The sequence below is a fragment of the Glycine soja genome, chromosome 1, assembly GCF_004193775.1.
Source record: "Glycine soja cultivar W05 chromosome 1, ASM419377v2, whole genome shotgun sequence".
Taxonomy (NCBI): Eukaryota; Viridiplantae; Streptophyta; class Magnoliopsida; order Fabales; family Fabaceae; genus Glycine; species Glycine soja.
Window position 1 is genome coordinate 3,206,622 of NC_041002.1, and position 27,237 is coordinate 3,233,858.

At 29.4% G+C, this 27,237-nt stretch overlaps 3 protein-coding genes across 8 annotated transcripts; 2 read left to right on the forward strand and 1 right to left on the reverse strand.

The window, feature by feature from the left end:
* The first annotated feature begins 1,484 nt into the window (after positions 1–1,484).
* Positions 1,485–12,648, forward strand: LOC114409882 (carbonic anhydrase 2-like). 4 transcript variants are annotated; one of them, XM_028373543.1, is made up of 11 exons: positions 1,485–1,627; positions 1,757–1,808; positions 2,164–2,233; positions 6,655–6,716; positions 6,974–7,114; positions 8,521–8,569; positions 9,076–9,192; positions 9,603–9,656; positions 10,563–10,648; positions 11,989–12,094; positions 12,234–12,624. In XM_028373543.1, exons 3-11 carry the CDS (start codon positions 2,177–2,179, stop codon positions 12,396–12,398), a joined length of 837 nt encoding a protein of 278 aa, XP_028229344.1. In that variant the 5' UTR covers positions 1,485–1,627; positions 1,757–1,808; positions 2,164–2,176; the 3' UTR covers positions 12,399–12,624. The 4 variants fall into 4 exon arrangements, with proteins under 4 accessions (XP_028229344.1, XP_028229351.1, XP_028229335.1 ...); XM_028373550.1 differs by lacking the exon at positions 1,757–1,808 and having other exon boundaries at positions 1,588–1,627; positions 12,234–12,398; XM_028373534.1 differs by lacking the exon at positions 1,485–1,627 and having other exon boundaries at positions 1,635–1,808; positions 12,234–12,648.
* Positions 12,649–15,054: 2,406 nt separating this feature from the next.
* LOC114409905 (uncharacterized protein At4g28440-like) lies at positions 15,055–18,465 on the reverse strand. Its single transcript, XM_028373569.1, has 3 exons — positions 18,316–18,465; positions 17,522–17,754; positions 15,055–15,629 (listed from the first exon to the last, which is right to left on the reverse strand). The coding sequence occupies exons 2-3, from the start codon at positions 17,742–17,744 to the stop codon at positions 15,439–15,441; spliced, it is 414 nt and encodes a 137-aa protein (XP_028229370.1). The 5' UTR covers positions 17,745–17,754; positions 18,316–18,465; the 3' UTR covers positions 15,055–15,438.
* A 2,098-nt stretch (positions 18,466–20,563) lies between these two features.
* Positions 20,564–27,076, forward strand: LOC114409913 (uncharacterized protein At4g28440-like). 3 transcript variants are annotated; one of them, XM_028373580.1, is made up of 3 exons: positions 20,564–20,689; positions 21,277–21,509; positions 26,477–27,076. In XM_028373580.1, exons 2-3 carry the CDS (start codon positions 21,287–21,289, stop codon positions 26,665–26,667), a joined length of 414 nt encoding a protein of 137 aa, XP_028229381.1. In that variant the 5' UTR covers positions 20,564–20,689; positions 21,277–21,286; the 3' UTR covers positions 26,668–27,076. The 3 variants fall into 3 exon arrangements, with proteins under 3 accessions (XP_028229381.1, XP_028229398.1, XP_028229391.1); XM_028373597.1 differs by having other exon boundaries at positions 20,590–20,689; positions 21,294–21,509; XM_028373590.1 differs by having other exon boundaries at positions 20,603–20,689; positions 21,262–21,509.
* The last annotated feature ends 161 nt before the right edge of the window (positions 27,077–27,237 follow it).

Sequence of the window (27,237 nt, forward strand, 5' to 3'; positions counted from 1 at the left end):
ACGTGGAACTCCAACATGGAGTTTTATGTAAATGTGTAAATTAAGCTTAGTTGAAAAAATAAATCTTTATCCTTACCCAATTTTTTTGGTACAGAGACTAATTGTGATTTGTGAATACCTCTTTTAACTAAGATTCAAAATTTGATTACCATATTGTTGATACCAGTCCCCTCTAGCAGTTAGTTGAAAGAGTTAATTTTATCATAGTGTGAATGTTTTAATTTTGAATAAGAGAACATTCCAAATAGTACCTGTAACCAAGGAAGTAAAATCAAATTGAAAAATCAGAAATAAAGCAACTAAAATCAGAAATGAGACGAAAAAGCTAACAGGCAAATGCAAAATCTTTGCAGTTGTAACGGAAAAAAAAAAACTATATAGGCCGTGATGAGTGACAAGTTAATTCCTGCTTTTATACCCATAGATCATAAGAGTCATAAAGGTGATTTAAGTCATACAGATGATTTGGTATTCGGGAGACTGACATAAGGATTGGAGTTTTTTTTAATGATTGCATAAGGGTGTTGGAGTGATAAGGAGGTTATGAGATTCAATCTTTCACTAATATAGCATGTTAATTATTAATATTTATTGATAAAAAAAACCTTAAAAATCATAGTTATAATATGGTTTAATTATTAATTTGGTCTCCAAAATTAAAATTCTTTGGGGGACAAAGGGGAGCAGAGCCGGAAGTGAAGAAAAAAAAAAGGAAAATAGTTTTTTTAAAATAATAATAAATGTAATGATAATTAAAAATCGTTATTATTCGTAAAATACACCTATACTGGTTGCAGACTATAATTGGATGGGTTAAAAAAGTCCAGATCTAATTCGGATTAAATAATGAAGCTCAAATCCTATAAAAGTTTATTTTTGTGAGTTTTTAACAAGTTTTTACGATCTTAATATTAGGTTAGACTAAAATGTCCGTATTTATTTTGGGCTAAAAAATTTAATCCAAATTCTATATTTATCATCTCTATACACAAAACTCATATAAAGTGACATAAACAATTAATTTCAATGCATGAATAGAAAAATAAAATTCTATAAAAGCAGGAGGCTGGAAAAATATTACTGATGAGTGACACATATGAATACATTTAGACTAATTTAATATAATTTTTAATTATACAAATATGTTTTACAAATATAATTTCTCTAAATTGTATTTGGATAACATTACTCTTCCTTAAGCAAGAAAAAAAATTGTAGTTACTAATCTTATATGAATTGTATAAAAACAAGGCAACTCAAAATTTTAAATATAATGAAGAGAAAATACAATGGAGAAATAACTTGATAGTATTAAATTTTTATATGACGTGGTACTCTATGAATTGTTAAATCTGCGAAGCCAAGAACGAACTACTAGAAAAGCATACAAACACCATCCATTCAGATGCATTACATGACAAATTGGCAACGGCGTCAAATCACATTCACAAAATATTCTTTTTTCCAAGAAAACATTTTATGCAACAACGATAGGATAGTTTCATTCAGAGTCACCACTTTTTGTGGCTTAAGGACACATGATATAGTAGCTAATACTCTTCACTCGTATTGGCTGTGAGAATTGAGATAAGGAAGCAGTGTCCGTTACAACCCCTTTATCCTTTTGGTAAATTAAATGCTTCTCTTCAAATTCATTTTCATTCTCCTTCTCCCTTTGGTCTTATGCAGCAGAAACACCTAACAGTTTAGCCATTCTTTCTCTCATTTTATTTAGTAACAACAATTTCATTCACAGGACAAGCTAGAACAAAGTTCAACCACACTAAACCAAATTAGCTACCCTTTTGGTACTCTCTTCAATTTCCTCTCTTATTTCCAATTAATTTGTTGAAATTTGTATAACCTAAGGTTTGGACTTAGAGCTTTCCTAATTTTCCAACAAAGTGCTGTCATGCGACGTAATTATTAGAATTTTACTGCTTTTGGCACCCATGAGAAATTACTACTACTTTTCACCCACTTTCTCGCCGTTGGACAGTGAATGTTTGTTGTTCTAAAGTAGTTTTTCATATGTGTTAATAGTACAACCCCAATTTCCAAACACAACTTGCTTTTGCTCTTTTCCTTGATTATCAATAGCAATTTGCCTACTTGTCGGAGTAATTAATAGATTGATATCATTGATTTGTGTGTGCATGACAGGGTAAAGAGAGTCATGGCTGGAGCATTAAAAAAGTGCATGATGCTGTGTTGCACGAGCAAGATTGTCTCGGTACATTATTCATTTATTAAATCATGCTTCAACTTTCATGTCTATCTTTGCTTCTTTTTTTTTTTTCCATAACGTGTTGGTGAGAAAATTTTCTTTTGTTGTTAAGTACGTAATGATATAGTACACAGATAGATAGAAGGGGGAGGTGAGGGTGTGGGTGAGGATGTCCTAGAATCGACCCAATGCATATCCAAGTTCAAAGAAAATTTAAAAAATGAAATTTTTTTAAACCAACAAAACTAATTTATTAATTTTATTATAAGTTTATTTAAAATTTAGTTTTTATTTTTTTTAAGACGTAAGGTGGTATTTTTATTTTAAAAACTAATTTGTAGTTAAAGACAAGAATTTTAAAATTAAACTTAAAAATTGTTTAATAATTTTATAATGTTTTTTTTTTTAATTTTCCTCTCTCTCACACACACACACAAACACACACAATATACCACGCATTTTTCTTATATAACAAGAGTCTACATGCTGTCATTTTCTTTTCAAATGTTACTGATTAAATTTACTTAATTATAATTTGTCTAGTTGTTAATACCAAAACTTATTATATGCATATAAAGTGTTACAAAAAAATAATAATTATATGCATATAAGTCTATAGTTCACATGGCACACATATGTCAAGGCCAAGGGAGGCATCAAGTCAACTACTTTGAAAATTAGTAGTATAAAGGATTTAGATGTAGTAGAGTACTTTTTTTACGGTATATAGTAGAGTACTAGAAATGCAAACTTATCTTGTAAAAAACTTACGTTTAAATATAAACAATTTATTTGATCAAGCCAAATTTAAAGCTTGGGTTTGGCCAGAGAGCTAGACTTAATTTAAAGCTTAATTTAAAGCTTCAGAAGCCAAACTTATCTTGTGAAGTTTAATTATCGTTGTATTCATAACAATGACAGGGATGTATAATAGTTGTCCCCTACCATTATTATCGTCCCCTTTCACTATAATAGATTACTAATTAGGGAGGAAAGACTTAAGGATGAAGAAAAAAAAAAGAGAAGAAAGATTATGGGATAAATCTCTTTACTGACATTTTAAACTAAGTTAACAAAGTAATATATTTCAGAAAATTAGGGAATGGATGTAAAAGGAAAGAAAAAAAAATATTGCTACTAGAAAAAAAATGCAATGGAAAAATAAGGGCTGGTTATTTTGGTTTTAAAATTAAAATTTGATTTAATATACAAATTTTAAAAGCATGCAAAATCTCATGAATTTTTTTTTAAAAAAAATTCAAATATTATAATTAAAATTTCAAAGTTCAATTTTATTTTTAAACGCCAACTCTAAATTTAATCTCATGCATTAAACAAATACTTCAAAACTTTCAAACGCTTACTTAGTTTTTGATTATTGGTGTGAAATAATATTTATTATTTTTTTCAACAAAAATTCTTTGCTTAAAAATTGATTGGATCACCTTTAATAAATTTTTATTTCCAATTACATATTCTTATTTATAACACTCAAATACAACTCCCCTTCAATTAAGAGATTCGAGTTGTTCTACTCATACAAATAATATGTTAGTAAGAATTTTATTTATTATGTATAATTTATTTTTTGTAAATATTATATAAATTCAACTCTAATTATCATTTCTATATTTTTTTCATTGAAATTGAAACCTCATACAAGCTCAGTCAATCGTAATAGCTAATTAATTGCAATTAAATTGTCCCATCACTTTCTCTTTTGATGTTCCTTCTCAATAAAGTCAACTTTAGCAAAAAAATTGCTTTAGTTGGTCATCACAACCTCTCAATTCCCACCACGCCTTCTATTTCGGGTTATACCATAGCCATACCAAACTCCATTCCACTTCCCTTGTTTTTTCTAATTACTAATGCTAATTTGATGTTCCAACCTTTCCAAACGAAGATAATGCTAGTGTTTAAAGTAGCAAATAGATGCAGTTTTTATGTTGTTTTCTAATTAAAATTAAATTTTTATAATTTAAGGATATTTTAATATAATTTTTAAGGCAAGACTCTAATTTTAATTAGAGAATAATATATATACCAAAAGTATTCAAAGAAACTTTCTAAATTTCTTTTAAAAATATAGCCTGCATAGTGCACACTTTTTGTAACAACAAAAAATTACAGCTTGCATGCACTTGCTCCTTTTTTAGATTAGAAATATTATGTGCTAAAATTTAATTAAGATATAAATTATACATTTCTCATATAAAGGATTATAGTATAATACTCATTTTCTTAAATAAAAATAAGAAATAAGTAGTTAAAAGGGATTTTATCTCCTAAATGTCGTTGTCATAAAAGTAAAAAATATAAAATTTAAGAAAATATTGTTTGGAATATAAATACAAGTAAATATATTTATTAAATTATTCCTTTTGAAACTATTAACCATTTGATTGAAAATAATAAACAAAAAAATTAACATTTTTTCATCTTGTACATTAATATCTTCTATATATCATATTAAAACTTTTAAATTTAGTAGTTTAAAAAATAATTATAACCAAATGTTTCTAATAACTTGTTCTTTTTTATCAAATATTTTGGTTGACTAAGTTATAGATTAACTAAATCAATGTCTTATCAAAATTAAATACACGCATAAACTCATTCATCAAATGTTTTTCTTCTAGTGAAATAAAGTTATAAATTAAACAAATGAGCTACTATAAGTTAATTTCTAGTTAATTGAAATGACTTGTTAAATATTAGTATTTTTCCTGTATTTAGTGGGAAAAAAAGTAAAAGGAAAGAAATGGGTGAGAGAGAAAGTAACCCATGATAATGAAATGGGTTTAATTTAGCCAAAAAAGAAATTGAAATGTGAGGGGAAAAATTGTGCCCACGTATTTTTTCAGTCTCTACTTATATGGCAAGAAAATCGGGAAGAAGAGCTGGCTTTTTCTTACCTTCCACTTATGTCACTTTTGGACCACTTTCAATGGAAAAGAAAAATACTGTTCTTATGAGAGCAAAGGGGTAGTTCATGTCAACGTGAGAAAGTGGGGAACAAAAGAGAATCTTTTTACACTGAAGAAAAAAAAAACTAAAATAAAAATAATTTATCAATAATATATTATAGTTTTTTATACTAAAGAAATAAGGAAATGGATTGAGCCTTAGCCCTCTCCTATAACAAAATATAATATTAATATAATATTACAAATCTTATAAAGACATGGTTATTTATTTAAGAAGATATCATTTTTTTCTATCTATTATTTATTTTACTATATAAATAAATAAGATTTTCACTTTTCCTTATATTTTCTTTTTTAGACGAGTGTTCATAATATTATGTTAATAATAAATTATTAGTTAAAACTTATTAAAAATTACAAAATCAAAAAAGAGATCTATCATATAAGATGTGAGATTCACTAAATTTTGTGATTTTAAATAAATTTCATCCAATCAACTAGAAAGGGTGCATTAAAAAATATAAGCAAATTATGTAATTTTATTAAATGCTATCATTTCTAAAATACTCTTCATTTAATTTTAATGATTCTTTTTTATTCATGATATTAAGTTTCAATAAATATTCTATGTTAATAATATTTTATATTATTAGTTAAATTTTATTAAAAACTATAAAATCAAGAAAGAAATTCTTCATATAAAAGGTGAGATTAACTAAATTTAATAATTTTCAATAAATTTTATTTAATCAATAAGAGAAGGTGTTTTAAAAAATGTAAGTAACTAATTTTGTTTTATGTAATATTATTATTCTTAAAACATTCTTTATTAATTCTAATTTTATTTTTAATCATTTTTTTTTATTTATGATATCAAGTTTAATAAAAAATATTTTAAAAATAATTTTATTTTTTTCCTTGAGATTAATAAAATTAAATAATATCAATTAAGTTTTAGTTAGTTATTTTTTTCTTATACTTCCGTAATGGAGCATAACATTTTTTTTTTACCATTTTTCTATTTTATTTTTTGAAATCAAATGAAAGAAATGTTTGTGTTGTTGGCAATAAATTTAGACCAGTGTTGAGTGGCTAATTCCCTTCTTTGCCTCTCTACACAGCCAATAAAAACTCAAACAGTCATAGCCATATATCTGCTTATCATATCACAAACACAAACTTCCTTATTTTCTTCCAAATCTCACCACCCAGAAAGCACAAAAGCTACACACATATCCAATCTTTTCTTTTTCTTCATTTCGTCCACCAGATTCATACACAATTCACGTATACGTACAATTATTAAGTAATTGATTTCCACCAATCTCTTTCTTTGATGATCAATCATTAATTGATCCATTGTTGTTTACCTGTAAAATTCATAGAGATTTCGTACATACTAGTTATTGATCGATTCATCGATTATGAATGATGATTTCCATTATATATATGAAGAGATTGATGATCGTGTGTTGTTTTTGTTTGGAACCCAAATAGAAGGAAGAGATGGCAGGAGAATCATACGAGGAAGCCATCACGAGTCTGACCAAGCTTCTCAGGTAACTCTTTTCAGAAAAACATTGTCGTCCTTTTCTGTCATTTCGCTAAGTTTCCTCTCCCACAAATATCACCATCTAGGAAATATAAAGTTGACCTAACAAAGGAAAGTGATAGAAAAAATAAATAAATAAAATATCACGAATTTGAATCCTCTAACTAATAATTATAATAAAATTAACAAACTAATATTTTGTTGATAAAAAATAAAAATAATGAGCTACCTCGTACGCGTTTTGGTTTCTGTTTTTTTCTTTAGTGAGAAAGCTGAGCTCGGTGGCGTTGCCGCCGCAAAGATAAAGGAGCTGACGGCGGAGCTTGATGCCGCCGGTTCGAAGCCGTTTAACCCGGAGGAGAGGATCAGAACCGGGTTTATTCACTTTAAGAATGAGAAATTTGAGTACGTATCTTTAATTTCTCCTTTGTCTTTTTCCTTCATTTATCTCTACCTAGCCATAATATAGAGTTAGGAACCTTCTAATTGGTTGGAATTTGCTATACTATGAATAGAGTTCATTAGTGTATAATAGTAATCTGATTATATGATTAAATAAAAGTATACTTTTTTTGGATTTTACTCCTTTGTAGTAAACAAGAATAAAATAAGAATCTTGATAAGAAAATTAAATCCATATTTTAGCACATCCGTATATGCATGTATACATAATATATATTTTTAACTCCAAGGAAGTTGATGTACCAAAAAAACTCCAAGGGAGTTGATCAAATAGACAAGATCTCGTACTACAAAACATAAACATGTCTCACTATTGAACTATAACTATTTCTTTTGAGGTGAAATAAGTGTAAGGTGTTTTTTGTTAACACTTGAGACTTTCCTATCTTGAGTTAGAGCATCATCTCATCTCTCTAAATATTTTAGAATAATATATATATTAGAATAATTACCTTAGCAACAATTAAATCCAAAAACTAATGTTTGATAAAAAAAAATCCAAAAATTGATGTACTTTACTATCTCAATATATTCTAATTAGTTTTTATAATTACTGAATCATTGAATAAAATCTTAAATTAATCCTTAATTTAAAAAACATTTGATATGTACAAGCACATATCATATCAAAATTATTATTATATTTTACTCTAGTTATTTAAAAATTTGTGTACAAATATACCATATCAAATTTATAATAATATAGAATTTATTATTATGTACAAGTACAAAATGTGGCATTCTGCATGGCACGTACAAGTTATTTATAATAAATCCCAAATATACCATATCATAATTTACTTATGTCATGTCTTAACTAGAAGTTTATATTATGAAATTTGTTATTGTATTTTACTTTAGTTATTTAAATAATTATTTGTTAGTTTCTGATTTTATAAAATATTTTTTAATTTTTAATAGAAAAATTTAAAATAAAAAAATAAACAATATTTTATAAAATCAATAACTAACAAAATATTATTAATATTTAAAAATAATTTTTTGATGCATAGTCCTCTTTTATCCCTTTTTCGTCACATAACAACCTCAAAATAAAATGGAAAGCGTGACAGACGGTGGCACTTTAAGTTTACAATATTAAGTGGCAACGTAAGCAGATGTTTAATCAACCATAAATAAATGAAAAGCATGAGATGGCCAATGTCTAAAGATGTTTTGTTTTTGGTCCAAAAAGGGCACTTTTCGTGTTAAATTTGATCCTTCGTTGTCGTTTCGGAAATTAAGGCTGGTACTCAATGCATGTTCTATTTTTACTTTTTAATTATTTTTAGCAAGTGAGGGAATTACAGTTTCCCTGATATTGGGTGGACATGCTTTGTATTTTTCAGGAAAAATCCTTATCTATATGGTGAGCTTGCCAAAGGCCAGAGCCCAAAGGTAAGCCATGTTATTAGTTTCATAATCACTAGCTAGTTACTTAATTAGTTTTCTTAATTCCTAATTTGCCCTTTGGGTTTGGGCACATGGACCTTGCTGGTACATTAATTTATGGTGAAGTTGAATTTGGTACTTTCAACTATAACGACATGAAAACAGACAAACAAAATAAATTCAAAGGGGACAATTGTTTTCAGATTCATTAATTAAATCCTCTATTCCTACTATTATACAACATGGGCATGTGTTAACCTATTATTAATAACTATATATATATATAATTGGTCCCAACTTTCTTAGATGGTATAATGTACTCATCTAGGACTTTTGATGCCTATATATAAAAAAATTTCATTGCAATTTTTTATATTATTTGAATCTATTACGGTCTAGTAAGCATTGACCTTGATGTTTTTCATTATATTATAAAGTCAGATTCTCTTTTAATAAGTTTATGTTGCCACTAGTGAATACTATTATATAACATTCTTATGGCACACATGCAGTTTATGGTATTTGCATGCTCAGACTCGAGAGTTTGTCCATCTCATATTCTGGATTTCCAACCGGGTGAAGCCTTTATGGTCCGAAACATTGCTAACATGGTTCCACCATATGACAAGGTTTACTCATATCCCTAAATGCTTAATGTTTGGAGGGCCAATATACTTTGGTTCTATTTATAAGAAATATGTTGTAATAATTTTAGTTTTAGTGCAAAATGCACTACAACTAATTTCTTATAAATAACATCAGATATAATATAAAACAAAATAGTTATATATGTTGATAAAAATGTCCAATATATAACTCTAGTTTGTTCAAAGTTAAAAAATTTCACAAAATTTACTGTAAATCTCATTTTTTGTTGAGTCTGAGTCAATCCTTAAATTTGTTGTGCAAATTGAAAATATAATTGTAAATCATAAACATAACTCAGTCAAATTTGTCGTCCAAAGTCATCTTCTATTTGGGTTGCCGTTTTGGTGTTTCAAATTAGCACAAAAGTTTGAATGGCTTTGTGTTATTGTAGACGAAGTATTCAGGAGCTGGGGCTGCCATTGAATATGCAGTATTGCATTTAAAGGTAATTTTTTCTCATCCTGTGTTCCTCTCTTTCTTTTATGCATGCTTATCTTATGGTGCTCTAATAATGGTGGGTCATGTGGGAAAGGAAGAAAGTTTGGTGGTAGAGGCAATTTGTTACGTTGCTTCATTATTTGTTGGGATCTACACGCATCTCAAGTTGCATGACTTATTCTATTTCATCAAGACACTAGTATTGATTAATTGCGAAAATGGTACTACATGAACAGCGTAAGGAATCTTTGAATTGGTGCACATATTGCTAAAGTAAAGAATGATCAAACATTCAACTAACTACCACACGCAGATAGATATCTACTAAAATAAATAGTGGTAGTCAAATTCATAAATCATTACCCAACATCTAGTATCCCCTATCCACCACACCTTCCCACTACGTTTGTTTACGAATATAAATTATTTATTTTATGTACCTACTAATAAATAGGTATTAACGAGGAAAAAAATACATATTTAATTTTTTTATCAAAAGAAATTAGTTGTTAATATTATTAATTTTTGTTAGCAGAAAGATTCGAATCCATAATTTATCCTCTCTTCCTTCGTCTCTTCAATACTAGACTCATCTTAGTATATAAATATATTGATACCAAAGAAAAAGTTTCACATAGATATAAATATTATTGTATATTTTTCCAGTATATTCAACCCATTATTTTTAAATTATTAATATAAGATGAATATAAAATATTTTATTTTCCAATTAAGTATGAAACATAGCATCTCATTGAAAATCGATCCATTTTTATTTCTAGGTTTGATGAAAGCATAACACATGTAGTTTGGTGTAGCAAATATAGATGAACGGAAACGTCTTTTTCTAAATTCGAAATAGCTTTTTTTTTGTGCCATTTTTTTAGATTCTAATGGGTATTATAACTTGCAGGTGGAGAATATTGTAGTTATTGGACACAGTTGCTGTGGAGGTATAAAGGGGCTCATGTCTATCCCAGATGACGGGACCACTGCAAGGCAAGTCTTATACGTTGCTATTGCTTGTGTCTCTTAAAGCATCTTTCATGGGTTTTACCATGTGATATTGGATTAAAAAAATTTAATAATTTTTTATTTTAACAATATAAATGGATTTTAATCATAATAAGAATTGATTGTTTATATATGAACCAGTTCTTATAATTAATTAAAAGTTATGTCAACCTCTTCTAATTCTGAGTAAGAATTGATTCTTAATCTTAAGAACATACCCCACAAATCTGCCATTTGAGATGTCCTTAAAAGATGGATGGAACAATATGTTACTGTTGATTAGTTCTCTTAGAATGATTAAACATCTTTTTTCAAAGGATATGCCAGTAATGGAAGTACGTATTATTGAAAGTTTAATTATTTAAACTATTCTCTTAGTCTTATAAGATTTTTCCAACTAATTCATATTTTCTTAAAAATAATTAATTTAATTAATTATATTAAAGTTAACAATTATTTATATTATAATTCTAAAATTATTTATTTCTTATATTTCTATCCACTTAATTATTTTTCATTAATGTTTAGAGAAAAAATAATTAATACATCTAAAAATTAAAAAAAAATCTTATAAAAAGAGATAAATAATTATTTTAAAAGAATCTTATAGTTAAAGAGGAATAAATTATCACGATAACTTTTCAGGCCTTCCAAAAATGTGATGTTTCACCTATTCCTTTTTCACATACTTAAAAGAATTTAAAGTTATTTATAATAAATTTTTACAATAACTTTTATGCATTCACTTTGCTTTTCATCCTATCACCTGTATACACTTTTTTTTTTTCTCTTCATATCTCTATTTCTCTCACATATAATTTCTTTTAAGAATTTAACGTATCAATAATGTTTAGTACTTTAGTAGATTCATCATTCATATCCCAGTATCAATAATAGTGAATATAAAGTCATGTACAGCATTCTTTCCCTGTTGTTGGTTCCACTTTATTGGAGACAACCAGAAGGCTTATTAAACCAGGAAAAAAAAACCTTTTAGAAATAATGCTTTGGGCATATACTAAGAACAAATTATAGCCTTTTGTCCAGCATATTAACATAGAGAAACATTCATTATTTTACTGCTGGCTTTCCATGTCAAATCACATTGTATATTCATGGGAAAGAAGAAAATCATTATACGGATGATTCCTTTTTTGAGAAAATTTTAATTTTCAAGTATCATTTCTAACTAGTCATTGGATTCTTGCATACAAGATTCCGATCCCCTGACGAATATATTAGAATACTACACAGTGATTTTCATGAACTTAACTGTTCTTGGTGCTCAATCTTGAAAATCATTTCCTTCTTCTGTGACCTTTCAGTGAATTCATAGAGCAATGGGTCCAAATTTGTACTCCAGCAAAGTCCAAGGTTAAAGCAGGACCAAGTGACTTAAGTTTCTCAGAGCAATGTACTAACTGTGAGAAGGTAAGAAAATGTAACTGATATATATATATATATATATATATATATATATAGCAAAAAGAGCTTAAATTTATTGTAAATGTTTACAAATTGTTATACCCTTTAATTGTAATTAAGATTTTGCTTACTTACTCCAATGCAGGAAGCTGTGAACGTATCACTTGGTAACCTATTAACATATCCATTTGTTAGAGATGGAGTTGTTAACAAAACTCTGGCTTTGAAAGGAGCACATTATGATTTCGTTAATGGTACTTTTGAGCTATGGGATTTGAACTTCAAACTTTTTCCCACTGTATCCGTTTAAGATTCTCTCCAGCAACATAGTAAACCTGAAGTAAATCATGTACACTTTGGAAAAGTCAAAAGGGTTTCCATAGAAAAGAAGCAGACATATTCAGAAAATAAATAAATAAATAAATAATGGTCTGTGAGCTATATTATTTTAAACTAGTTTTGTTTTCTACCAAAGTACCATTCTCATTTCTTTGTTATGTATACAGTGTTTTTATTTTATTTTCATTTTGCTGATATACCAATGATTTGATGCTCCCAAACTAGCATAGTTTACTTATGCCTTCCTACTTTTGTTTTATTTTATTTTTTAAATCTCATCCAAAGCGTGCAATTCATTGAGAGCATAAAAAAAGTAATTCCAGTGATTGATAAAAAAAAATTATATAATAAGTTACAAATATGTTCAAATATTAATTATTGATTTTTTTTATCAATCAGTGATATTAACTTATTTTATATTTCTTTGTTTGAGATGAGTCAAATACATTTCTCTTATTAATATTGCCCACATTTTATTTGTTGGTTACATTGCATTCTATGCTATGAATGAGGAAGTCCGAGATTAAAAGAGAGAGAATATTTGAAAAAGATTATAATGGTGCGATGTCATACAATTTGTAATATAGAATTAAGGAAAAAGCTTATAGGATCACGTTTCTGCATAGTCCACATCTAACTCACTTATTAGTTATTAATCTTTAAATTCAATGATTCCCTATAAGCTTCGATAATCAGCGTGTATTCAACTTCTATAATAGATGGAGCTACAACAACCAGCTTATTGACTTCGTACGAATGTAAACGCATAACTAGTAATCGATTTTCATTTATCAAAGATCACTAGCAAAATTTGAATCAATAAAACATTTGACAGTTAATTTTGATCCTCTAAAAGTGATACATTGTTTTGAAGATCAGACCAAATTATTCGGTTTACTCGATCCAACTAGGAACTGGTCTGTTCACTCCAAAAATTGGAGCATCTCAAAACTGGTATAAACTTATAAAGAACCGGTCAAATTTGGTCCAAATCAGTGAAAACCTGTGTTAAACTGGTGAGGAGAACCAGTTTGAACTGATTCTTTTTCTTCATTTATTTACGTTATTTATTTTTCTTTTTAATTTAATAAAAAAATATTTAAAATAAATAAAAAATCATATTTATTTTACATAAGAAATAATTATTTTTTCTACTATTATTAATTTTTATCTTATAAAATATATAATTTAATCATTTATAATAATTTATCATTTTTAGATCCTGATTTTCATGATTTTATTACTTAAATTATATAATATTAAAAAAATTAAAACCAATTCAATCTCGCTTCAACTAATCAAGTAAGTAAATACAAGTGGTTAATATATTGAAGTTAAAATTAAATCGTTCAAGTATTATCCAAGTTCAATCTTGGGTAAAAATAATAAAAATAATTTTTTATCAAATTTTAACTATGATTAATCATGGTCTCTTTTTTCCTCATCTTAAACTTATAATATTCTGATTTTAAAAACATTACATTAACATTTAAGATTACTTTGATGTATCTTAACTCCTATCATAAAACAATTGACCCTTCAATTGTTTGAGTAATATTAGGTCTTATACAAATCTAAATACATTAAGTTTCTCATTGTTGATACATAAAATACTGAAGACATTCCTATCCTCTTTGTTTCTCTACTAAGATACATATTTAATGATAATTTAAATGACAAAAAGAGAAATGCTTACATCCGCATATATTAAAGTCTCGCAACTTTTTGTAAATAATTCTTGAGAAAGCCAAATATTTTTATCCCTATTATCTTAACGAATTTGCATCCTTAATCTTGTTGGTTGATGTAAAGACTTTCTTACCAAACTATTTAGCCAATTATGCTTGATTTTCTAAAATTGATATTGATTTAAATTTTGTTTATTTATAGCTATTATTTTAAAGAAAATGTAATTTTGTGAGAATTTCATAAACTCGACTCGTAAGAGTCTACTTCATATAAAAATAATTATAAAATAACTAAAATAAAATATCAATTAAACATTTCAAAAATATAATAAAATAAAATAATAAATCATAAATTTTATAATACTTAAATAACCAAGTATGATAATACATCATTACTAGATAATAACTTACAGATGTTATAGTAATAGTAAATCATTTCTGTCAAGGGTTTGATGTTATTGCAAAACAGAAATTTGATGTTATTAAATGTGATAATTTTTTTATTCAAGAACAACACACTAAATGAAAGTATATTGAACACTAAACAAACATAAAACAATCCAAAATAACTTACATTTTGATCTAATTTATTTGACTTGCTAACTCGCTAACTCGGTGATAAACTCAAGAGTCTACCTAGTTTAAAGTTTACTAAAAAAAAAAATTTAACTCGTAAGAGTTTTGATAACCTTGCTTTTAAGGACTAGAAACAAAAAAAGATATAAGATTAACACAAAAATACGTTAAATTCACATGCACAAAAAAAATATTTATAAGGCTAAAAATTACAACCAAGATTCTCCTTATTATGAATGATTTCCTTCCCTTTTGCACTAGGCAGTATAAAAAATTCCAAAATCATTTGATGATGTTGAATCAATATAGGATTTGATTTTCACACGTATCTTCCCAGACATCTTAGCACAAAGATTGAGAAGCTAGGAGAATCTAGTAGATCACGACAAACATTGAGACTAAACAAAGGATTACATCAAATATAAACATTCACCTGCCATATATAAAATTCGGATACACATAATCTAAAATTGTCAATAGATAGCAAAACAAAAAGCATGATCTGGAAGCCAATTCCCATTTTCTTGTTGCAATTACAGCCACCATATGTTCTGGGGTTGAAGCTACAAGATCCAGAGTCAGTTGCAACAGTCAGAAGCAACTGTTGGTACCTACTGGCTTCTCAAATCTCTATTCCTAAACTAAGGTGAATGTGATGGGCATGATAATATGTCTCTGACAAAAAAAACAAGATTTCTTCGCTGGATTTGTTTTATTCTCAGTAGAAATTCCAGGACTCCCAATAAGTCATTCCACAACAACATTCACCAATTCATACTCAATGAGAGACAAGTTATTATCTTCCTTCACAGTGAAACTAGCAGGTTCTGTGAGTTCTACACGGCCCCACTTGTCCACAGCAAGCCTCATTGATCCTTTGAACATGTCAATTTTGGCATTACGCAGGATCACAGTAGCACCCTCTGTCATCGTATCCACTGAACACAACCAAAATTGGAACCACGGGAGAATGTTCAATAAATAAATATATATCGGCGTTTTCAGCAGTACTGCTGAACATTATATGTTGTGCCAGGGAAAAAAAAAAACTCATTCACAGGCAACATGACACAATGAGGTCATAAACAACTCATCATTCACAAATCAACATTTTAAATCATTTTTGAAATATTTGCTCACATTAGAATTGGAAATTGTGCATAAAAAATATTTTCAAAATTGTTTTTCATATACAAACATGGAGCTTCATTTTAACATTCATACAACTTGACAAGTATTACACTATTATTATCAAGGGAGAATTACAATCTAAGACTTCCCGATGGACATACAACCAAAACAAGTGATGAATAGGAACATAGAAGCAAAGGACATAAGGCACTAGACCACGATATGGACAGTAAGGTAGCTAAAGGGAATAATAACAATGGAAAGAACAGAATTTCCACGTGGAAGGAAGGAGTTGGAAACATGTGAATTCTGTTTGTATTTGACCCAGGAGGGGTTGATGATATTTTGGGGCTGCTGCAGTGGAGGGATTCAGCTTTCAAGGTATTGTTCGGACAAGATCCACCCTTGTTGAAGAGGAAAACCATTCTTTCAAAGGTGGAAGAAGAGGTCAACAGATTGACTCAGCAGTGGGATGAGCTGTTAGATTATTTAAAGCAGCATTTGTTGAAGGCCGGGGACAGAATGAGAAAGCAAGATAATAAGTATAGAAGAAGTGAGGAGTATGCTGTGGGAGATTGGGGTTTTCTCAATCTGCAGCCCAATAAGATGTGCTCTCTAGCTAGAAAACCTAATCAAAAGCTAAGTCCTCTTTTTTATTGCCCTTTCAGGTTTTGCAAAGAATAGGTCAGGTGGCCTATGAGCTGGATTTACAGGACAATAGGGGGATTCCCCCAGTTTCTGTGTCATCGTGTGTACCTCCTCAAGAAGGCAGTCAGCACACCACAGTTTGTTCAAACTTTTCCCTGGCCTTGGCTGATGATGTGGGGTTCCAGGTTCAACCAGAAAATATATCGGATCTCAAGCAGGTGGCAGCAGGTGATTAGAAATGTTAAAACTCATTGTGGAGGAGAGGACTGACTCTCAAATTCCCAGTAGTCATTACATAATAACAACTTTTTTTTCCTCTATCCTGCTCTCTCTCTCTCTCTACATATCTGTGTAATGCTGGGTGTATCTTCTGGGTTAAAAACCAGAAAAATAAAACATCAATTGCCCTTATTTATCTTCTATTAGATATATATTTCAGAAGTTATTTAGATCATTTAGTGACAAAATCGACTATGAAACTATGATTTATGTAAAACTTCCTATAGTTATAACTTATAAGGGTTTTAATAATTGATAGCGCATTAAAGTCCATATGATAATAATGTTAAATTTAGGTTAAAGTTGTTTCTGCAAGTAATTTCATATTGGCATATATTTGCTATAGTATTTTATTAAAAAAAAACATTTACCAATGTTCAACAACACAAACCCCTTCAAAACATACCTTCTGTCTCACAACACAACACATACCCCAAACAGTAATTACAAATGCCCATGAAATTGACGAAATAAAGCACCCAAACCTAATACATGACCACAGACAAAACAAAGACCAGAAGTAACAGACATCCAAACAGAAATGAAAGATGCTCACAAAATGGACCAAACAAAACACGTGACACTTGACACATTACCTGTGAACACTCCATGCAAAATAACCAAAGAACTCCCATTCCCCCAGCCAAAGAAAAGAACAAACCAACATTGTAAGGAATGTAAACATACGAATATGATGACAATACCAATACCATTATGCAGTAAGGAAAACTTGTACAGGGGCAGAATTGTGAAAGCAATATAACACGTATACCTTGATCATTTCTGGCAGTGAATATGATCATTCCAGTCTCATCACCAACCAAGCACTCAGCAATTTGCATTTGCCGGGATTGAGGACCATCAGAACGACCTCTCTGCATCACCATCTTAGCATTGACTACCTTCACAGTTAAAGTGTGCCCACTTGTCCCCGGGCGAAGCTGATCAACCTTGATGAACACTGGTTTCCTCAATCCTGATTTTGAATCTGCCATGTTTCAAATCCTACAAAAACCACAAGAACATCCAATAAGACAGCACAAAAAACCGCAGCAGTGACAGTATGCGTATCTTTGAAGACCTTAATACATAGCTCAGAATCAAAGGTTTAATGAACCTTTTCCTTGTACATAACATAGGCTTTGAATATGAAATGCTCCCTTATTCAACTTTTTCATCCAAAATTTTCAGCTGAGGGAAAAACCTAGTTTAACGCATGAGAACTAAAATACAAGCAAAAGCAAGGAAACTCAATTAACATAGTGGAGCATGTAAACAACCTAACCTAACCCCAGCTTAAAGGGGTAAGAAAGTTTTGAACTTTTCAACATCTCAGGGTCAAATAATAATGATATTAGGTTAGTAACAAGGATAAAGCATGAGATCCAAACTCATACCAATTTTCCAATTCCATCAAACATACTTAAGAAATTTCAAACAAAATTCAAAGGGGAAAAACTAGAAAAAAATTCGAGAAACCCAAAAGTAAAAAGTGAATTTTTTTCACATGAAAATCCAGATATGAGTGTGAAAAGGAAAGAATTAGATTGAAGATTGGAATGCTACCTGGAAATTGGTGTGAGAGAAGAAAGGGATCCGAAACTGAAACTGAGACTGAGACTGAGCGACGCAAACGTCGAGGTCGGGTTTTAAGGAGAGAAATACAAGTTTATATCATCAGGTTCACGGGATTTTGCCCCTGATTCAACCTTAGACAAAAATAAATAATATTAATAATTAATTATAAATAAACATTTTTTTATTTCTAAATTAATTTTTTCATATTTTAAAAAATCTATAATATAAATTAGAAGAAGAGTGCTAACAATATATTTTAATACTTTTTACTATGATTAAAATTTATTAAAAAATTATAAAATCATGAGTGCAACTCATTAAACAAGAAATGAGATAAAAAAAACATTTGAAAAGTAATAAAATTTTATCAATTAAATATTTTAAATTTTTTAAAACTATCTCAATTATTTAAAATTATTATGATCTTATTTTTACTTTTATATATGATTTCCTTAGTTATTATCTCTTTTAATTTATCATCTTTTAACTTTATTTCTAAATTCAATTTTAATAATTTTAAAAAATTATTTCTTTGTTATAAATTAGAAGATGAGTGTTTTTTACGGCAAAAGAAGATGGTTAAGAATACATTTTTAACATGTCTTCACATATTGGATTTGATCAGTTTTAAAACTTATTCATTTATAGTTTTCTTAATTTATTATCCTATTGATCTTGTTTACAACTTTAAACTAATTTGATTTAATAATTTAAAGCAAGATTATTTTTTTATTTTATTCCTACTTTTTAGAGACAATATTAAATAAATGATAATATATATACTAAATATAATAAATAAAAAAATTTAATATCAAATATTTTATTTATCTCATTATTTAACTAATAATAGTTTAATTTTTTAAAATATATACTATATAAAAATAAACTTACACAAGTTGATACTTATATTTATATATCTTAACTCAAATAGTTAGTAAAAAATAATCTTTAATTCAATATATTTTCTATAAATAAGCATAAGTTATGTGATAATTTTATAAATATACAAGAAATGAAAATAAAAACATGAATGATATTATAAAATTATAAATAAAAATATATACATATGTATAAGTTTGATTTAACTTGGATCATTTTGGAAATCAAATCCGAAATCCAATCCAATAAAAAAATTGGTTTTTCAATTTTTTTAATCTATTCGATTTTTTGTTTATTTGAATTTCATCTTTTTGTATTAATTTTTTCTATTCTCATTGGATTGGATTGATTCATGAATAACACTATATTTTTAAAGTATTTTATTCTCATACATATATCTTATTAATTATTATAACAATAAACAAGATAAGATGATAAAATATCAAATTTAATTAAATATATATGAAAAGATCTTAATCCTACAAAAATATTAATTAGGTGTTTGAAGTTTTTTTTTTTACCAAAGATATTTGTAGAGGTGATAAGATAGAGGCAGGCATTCCAACAATGTTGACACCCTTACCTCAACCTAAACTTTGCCACAACAGAAGATGTTATATATAAAGAAGGAAAAGAGATAACAAATATAGGGGATATCAACCAAAACCCATGAGATAATGTCAAAAGTTATGAGAACTTATATTTTTTATGTGAACCAAAGTATCTATTGTTTGAAAATCAAAGACTACATGCTTAAAATGATAAAATTATATATCAATTATATCAGATTAAAAACTTATAGTTACAAAGACCTAACATATTTCTAAAACAATCTTCTCTAGTAAAGTTAGTTTGTCACAACTTAAAATTACTAAAACAAATGATAATTTATAATGGTTTTTAAATCATTAGAGACTAAATTAAAAAAGTTACAAAATAAAAAATCCAATTATAACTTTTAAAATTTAAAAATTGTAAAATACTTTATCTATTCTTATTTATAAAACTAAAATTAAAAATAAGAATATTTTTTTTAAGATCCAATTCATAATACTGAAATATTTCTAATTAATTATACTCACAAACAGTTATTAGAGGAGTTTTCAACGACTATAGTAATTTTGAAAAAATTAAGATAATATCAACTAAATTAATAATCTTGTTTACTGAATTAGATAATTGTACTTATATTCCTTGACTGAGATTTTAGAATTAATCTCTTAAAGTACTAAAATCTATTCAAAAAACTAATAAATATTCTTCCATACATCATAAACGTTTCCCAGCTGATGTGAAAAATAATTTAAGAACTTACTTGTTAATTTTAATTTAACCTAAATTAAACTGATAAATGAAACATTTATTTATTTATTTTTGTCTATAAGGAGTTGAATCGCGAACAAAATCCGTGAACAGTACCCGGTTTCGACACTCGCGTCTCAGCCTCAGTTTCGGATCTCTCCCTTCTCTCACCAATTTCCAGGTCGCATTCCAATCTTCAATCTCCTTTCCCTTTTCCTTCAATCTATTTGTTTCCTTTTCACTCTCATAACTCGATTTTCATGGAAAAAAAAAACAAAAAAACTTCGCTCTTTATTGTTGGGTTTCTCGAAATTTTTATAGTTTTTTTTCCCGTGAATTTTATTTGAAATTTCTCAAGTATGTTTGATGGAATTGGAAAATTGGTATGAGTTTGGATCTTATACTCTATCCATGTTACTAACTTGATATTATTATCAATATTTGACACTGAGATATTGAAAATTTCAAAACCTTCTTACCCCTTTTAGCTGGGGTTAGGTTAGGTAGATTACAGGCTCCGCTATGTTAATTGAGCTTGCTTGTTTCTGCTTGTATTTTAGTTCACATTCGCTAAACTAGGTTTTTTCCCTTAGCTGGAAATTTTGGATTGAAAAGTTGAATAAGGGAGCATTTCATATTCAAAACCTATGTACAAGAAATAGTTCATTCATTAGAACTTTGATTTTGAGCTATGCATGAAGATCTTACAAGATAGGCTTAATGTGCAGTGCTGCTATTTGTATGTTGTCTTAGTGGAAGTTTTTGTAGGATTTGAAAAATGGCAGATTCCAAACCAGGATTGAGGAAGCCAGTGTTCACCAAGGTCGATCAGCTTCGTCCAGGGACCAGCGGGCACACTTTAACTGTGAAGGTGGTCGATGCTAAGATGGTGATGCAGAAAGGTCGTTCTGATGGTCCTCAATCCCGCCAAATGCGAATTGCTGAATGTTTGGTTGGTGATGAGACTGGAATGATCATATTCACTGCCAGAAATGATCAAGGTATATATGTTGCTGCTTTCACAATGTTTCCAAGTGCCCCTATTATTAGTTTTCCTCACTGCATCATGGTATTGTTATTGTAACATTTTTGTTGGATGCTTCTTTTCTTTGGTTGGGCGAAGGGGCGTTCTTTGGTTGTTTGGAGTATTCACATGTCATCCATTGACTGTCAATTGTTCTTCTGTTTTGTCCATTTTGTGGGCATCTGTCATTTCTGTTTTGATGTTGGTTACTTCTGGTCTTTATTTTGTCCATGGTCATGCACCATGTGCTTTATTTTGTCAATTTCATGGGCATCTTTGGTTACTGTTTGGGGTTTGTGTTGTGTGCTGAGGCTAATTCGGAAGGTGAATTGTGTTGAACATTGGTAAATATTTTTCCCCCCCAAAAAACTACTATAAAAGATATATACCTATTCAATTGATGGAAATACGTACAGAAGTAGCGTTTACCCAATTTTAACATTATTATCATATATGGCCTTTAATGTGCTATCAAGTATCAAACACTTGTATAGGAAGTCTTCTGTAAATCATATATTTGTTGCTAATTTTGTCACTAATTGATCTAAATAACTTTCAAAACATCTATAATATCTATCTAATAGGTGATGAATTTGGGCAACTGGTGTTGTATTTTTTCTTGTTTTTTACCCAAAAGATCCTAATTGATGTGTCCATTAGCATTTTCTACCACTATCATCATTAAACATATAAACTTTTTGCATCATGTTCTTATAAAACTCGAGGAAAATAAAGGAGGAAATGTCTTTTGCTATCTGTGTTTAGCTTATTTTAGGATCCAATTGCAAGGTATGGGACTTGAGTCCCACATTGGAAGTATGGGATTCCAATATGGGATTTATAAGGCCTTGGGCTCTCCAACTACAATAGTTAGCTTTTGTGGTATGGTTCTCCCAAGTTTCTTACCATCACCTGATTAAAATGCTTAAAGTTCCTGTTTGGCAGCAGTTGGTAACCTTAAACAAATCTCTACACAGTGCACACATCTAGGTTTCAAAGAAAAAAGGTAAAAAAGTTGGTAAAACTACACATCTTCCCATTTGCATCGTACATATGGATCCAAGGCTGTTGCGACCCAACACCAAACAGTGAAAGAAAATTGCAATTTTTGTGTAGTCTAAATCTTGTGGTTTGCCTGTGAGAATCAAATCACATCCGTTCATTAAATTTAAGCTAGGTGATTCAGGGCCTCCTCCAATTTGCCTTTGATTAATGGTTTTGGTTTTGGTTCTGGTAAGAGTGTATTCTTTTATCCTATTATTATGTATATGGAAAACTGGTAATAAACTAGGTGTTGTAATTAGAAATAACATGAATATCATTAAAAGCCTGTTGTTGGGAAGTTAATATTCCTTATGCCAAATAATCTAGAATGCCGATTAAGAGGACACAGGCATGGCTTATAGTTTGTTAAATCCAACTAAATTTTCAGTTTTTGACAACTCTCAAGAGCTAGCTTTGTGTTAATGTTCCTCAATTCTGTTGTACATGTAAATGTAATGGAAAATTTACACACCTTCATGGATATGAATATGTGATTGCAGTCTTCCCTTCTCCTTTGCAATCATTAAATGATTTTTTTGTACTATATATCCTACAATGCAGGTGATAAGTGATTCAACAAAAAAGATCAGAAAAATAATAGAAATTCCATGCTTTTTCTCAATCCCTGTTTTCCACCCATCTAATGTTGAAACTTGAAAATCAAAATGTATCTTTGCTTCTGGATTGTTATTTCTTTTGAACCATAGAAGAGGTTCAAGACTTTAAGTGACTTAGAGGAGATGTTGGAATCATTGAAATTAAAATCTGATGTAATTAGGGAAAAAAATATGGTTGCAAAAGACACAATGTAATTCAGGTCCTTCCGTTTGTCATGTTTTTATTTTTTAGTAAACTACTTTTCAGGACCTAGAGCAGAGAAGCGCATGGGTAGTCTACATTCCTGAGTTTACTACATTCTTAATTTTTTGGTTATAAAAAATGTCTAGGCCTAATTGACTATGGTTTAGCATAGTTACTAAAACTATGCTGGATGACCTGCCAGTTCGATCGAGAACTGGTTAGGTCACTAATCCTAACAATCTAAAATATTGGCTGAGCAAAAAACTGATCAAAAAGTGGCCAAATCTGGGTAAGAACCGCTGCAAAAACCATTTGAACTTGTTTTCAATTTTTTTAAATTATTCATTCTATTTTTTTAAAATAACTAAATGATCATTATGAGATCTATATATAGATTGCTATTATATAATTATTTATTATGTTAATTTGAAATTTACCTGATTTATTTTATTTTATATTAGATTATTGCTTGGTATAGTATGTTATATAATATTAAAAATATATTTTATCATCACCTGTTTGATCTCAGATTAACCAAATTGAACCAATGAGCTGGGATTCAGTGTCTTTGTTGTTTGACGGCCAGTGCAGTTTTGAAAACCTCGGTTAAGTTTTGTTGGGTTTATAATTGACAAGGCTTTTGAATTCTTGTTTTGGTTTTGAAGAAGTGATACTTTTGTTAATTAATTAAGGAATTTCTCTTTATCACTTCCTTAGGCTATGAGAACATGCAATTGGCTAGTTTTGACCAGGTTATTCTTGAGTTTTATGCTTCGCTATATGATTGCAATTGAAGACAAGAACCTAGATTGCAAAAAATGGTGGATTAATATTGTTTAGAATAATTTTTATCTTAATTATTGTTGGCATTTTAACCTGCAACATAAGTCTTGGTTGTTTTATTTTTGTTGATCTGAATGATTATGGGAAATGAGATTTTGTTCAATTTCTTTGTTTACCTCAATTATTATGAAAACTAATAAGGCTTTACAGTTTACTTCATATATGTGGAATTGGCCGGAAAATAATAACAATTCTTTATGTACTTGGTTGGCATTTGAATTTTGTTTTTTCTGACTTGAAGTAGGAGTTGGTATTACCAGTCTAATCATATAGAGACTAATGGTCTTGGTTGTACCATGATAGAACACCAATTGATAAAAGTAATAAAAGACAATATTGAACACTGAAATCACAAACAATACGATAATACACTTGCTGCCCCAGAGACAAACAGTCTCCTATTACACACATACAGCAATACACTTGGTGTACCTGAGACAGAAGTCTCCTACAGAGAGTATTCTCTGTCCGCAAACTGAAAATAACTTCACACCTCTAATTACACAACCTACTGTCATATACTCCTAATACATAACTACCAGCAGTTGTTTTCCACACATAACTACCATCTTGCAGTTTCTAATGCTAAACTAACTACCAGCAGTTGTTTTCCACACATAACTACCATCCTGCAGTTTCTAATGCTAAACTAACTACCAACAGTTATTTCCTACACTAACTGCCATCTTGGAGTTTCTAATACAGAACTGTTTTCTGAAAAAGTGTTTTTCTACACATAGCTCCCATAACTGTACGTCTGTACCTGACTATCAGTTCCTATGCTACCACTACTAAGAGTAAGAACTGCTTTTGGGGTTAAATTGGGTTTACACAGTCTGGGATTACCAGGAAACAATGTCCATGTGTGCCGGTTTCTAATAACTTTCTGTATCTCGTTTGGATATATCTAGGCTCTGAATAAGAAACAAAAATTGATTGAAGAGATTTTTTTTTCGGGGGGGGGGGGGGGGGTGGTGGTGAGATGGGGAGAGAAAGAGAAGAAGAAAATTAGAAAAGAAGGAACCCTTTTTTATGCAAATGTTAAGCGATGATGCATATGCCAGATTCCCTTGATTGTCTGCATTGAAATTTGGAAATACCTTAATCCTGCTTTTGGCTGATAGGCTGAGGCCTCAGAAGTGTCAAACCAAAAGAGAACACTGTTTACAGATGTGAAGTTTAGAAAGAGTAACTAGCATGAAGTGGAAGTTTATACCTACTGATTGCTTTCTTTTACATTAAAGACACTGTCATTTCACATACTAAAAGACTTGACTTTGTTTAAAATGTGTTTTTGGACCATTGCAGTTACTAATAAATGAAGCTCAGTCTTCTCATAAGATATTACAGTGATCATATATTATGGAGAACTTAAAATTCGCAAATAATAGGAAAAAGTAATTCCCATTAAGAAAAAAGTAATTTAACCAAACAAGTGGTTTGGAATGCTAAAAGAGCAATTAATGGGTCATTCATTGATAGGAACTGATCTTTTTTTTTTACCTAAAAACAATGGAGCCTATCACCTTAAAAGAACAGAAACTGCAGAAAATAAAAGATAGATCTAGAGTTCTGTAGATGCACAGAACCTCTAGCCCAAACACATTCCCTTTTCCTCCCAAATTGATGCCTACCCTGGTGTCTCCGTCTTTCACCTTTTAATCATCTTCTCTAACCGAACTCGCATGTTCCCCACTCCTCCATGCCATGTGGAAATCCTGTTATTTTCCACAGTTACTATTCCCATTAGCTACCCTACTGTCCATATTGTGGTCTAGTTAGTGCCTCATGTCCTTTACTCCAACATTCCTATTCAATCGCATGTTTTGTTTACATTTCTACTGAGAAGTCTTAGAGTGTAATTCTCCCTTGATAATAATAGTGTAATACTTGCCAAGTTGTATTCAACATGAATGTTTAAATGTAGTTCCATGTTAGAAGTTGAAGAACAATTTTGAAAATATTTTTTATGCACAATTTTGAAATAAAATTGCTGTGACCAAATATTTCAAATATGATTTAAAATGTTGATTTGCAAATAATGAGTTGTTTATGACTTCATTGTGTTATGATGCCCATGAATGAGTTGAATTTTTGTTTTTTTGCCTGGCACAGCATCTAATATTCGGTGGTATTGCTGAAAACGATGATATATATATATATATATATATATATATATATATATATATATATATATATATATATATATATATATATACTTAGATTTGAAGATTTTTCTGTATTTCCAATTTTCAGTGGATATGATGAAAGAGGGTGCTACTGTGACCCTGCGCAATGCCAAAATTGACATGTTCAAAGGATCAATGAGGCTTGCTGCGGACAAGTGGGGCCGTGTGGAAGTCACAGAACCTGCTAGTTTCACTGTGAAGGAAGATAATAACTTGTCTCTCATTGAGTATGAACTGGTGAATGTTGTTGTGGAATGACTTATTGGGACCTCTTGGAATTTCTAATGAGAATAAAAACAAATCAAGCAAAGAAATCTAGCCTTTTTATTTGTCTATGGGACATCTCATCATGCTCATCACAGTTCACCTGAGTTTAGGAATAGAGATTTGAGAAGCCAGTAGTACCAACAGTTGCTTCTTACTGTTGCAACAGACTCTGTGGATCTTGTAGCTTATCCACTGAACAGATGGTGGATTTAAGTGCAAATGGGAATTGGCTTCCAGATCATGCGTTTTGTTATGCTATCTATTGACATTTTAGATTATGTGCACCTTCATCTACCATGGATTGCATGTATCAGAATATTATGTATGGCAGAGATGGGTGTTTATATTTGAGAAAATCCTTTGCTTAATCTCAATATTTAATCTTTATCATGTTCTACAACCTGCTAGCCTCGCAATCTTTGTGCTAAGGAAGTATATCTTTATCGTGTGGAAACCCAAATTCTAGATTGATTGTAACATCAATTTATTTTGAACATTTTTAACTGCTAGTTCAAAAGGGAAGGAAAAATTCATAATAAAGGAGAATCTTAGTTATAATTT

Coding starts and splice junctions, on each gene's coding strand:
- LOC114409882 (XM_028373543.1), top strand. CDS start 2,177: ATGGCTGGAGCATTAAAAAAGTGCATGATGCTGTGTTGCACGAGCAAG. Junction 7,115..8,520: donor TTTAAGAATGAGAAATTTGA/GTACGTATCTTT, acceptor TGTATTTTTCAG/GAAAAATCCTTATCTATATG. Junction 9,657..10,562: donor ATGCAGTATTGCATTTAAAG/GTAATTTTTTCT, acceptor TATAACTTGCAG/GTGGAGAATATTGTAGTTAT.
- LOC114409905 (XM_028373569.1), bottom strand. CDS start 17,744: ATGGCAGATTCAAAATCAGGATTGAGGAAACCAGTGTTCATCAAGGTT. Junction 15,630..17,521: donor CACTGCCAGAAATGATCAAG/GTATACGTGTTA, acceptor GGTTGTGTTCAG/TGGATACGATGACAGAGGGT.
- LOC114409913 (XM_028373580.1), top strand. CDS start 21,287: ATGGCAGATTCCAAACCAGGATTGAGGAAGCCAGTGTTCACCAAGGTC. Junction 21,510..26,476: donor CACTGCCAGAAATGATCAAG/GTATATATGTTG, acceptor TCCAATTTTCAG/TGGATATGATGAAAGAGGGT.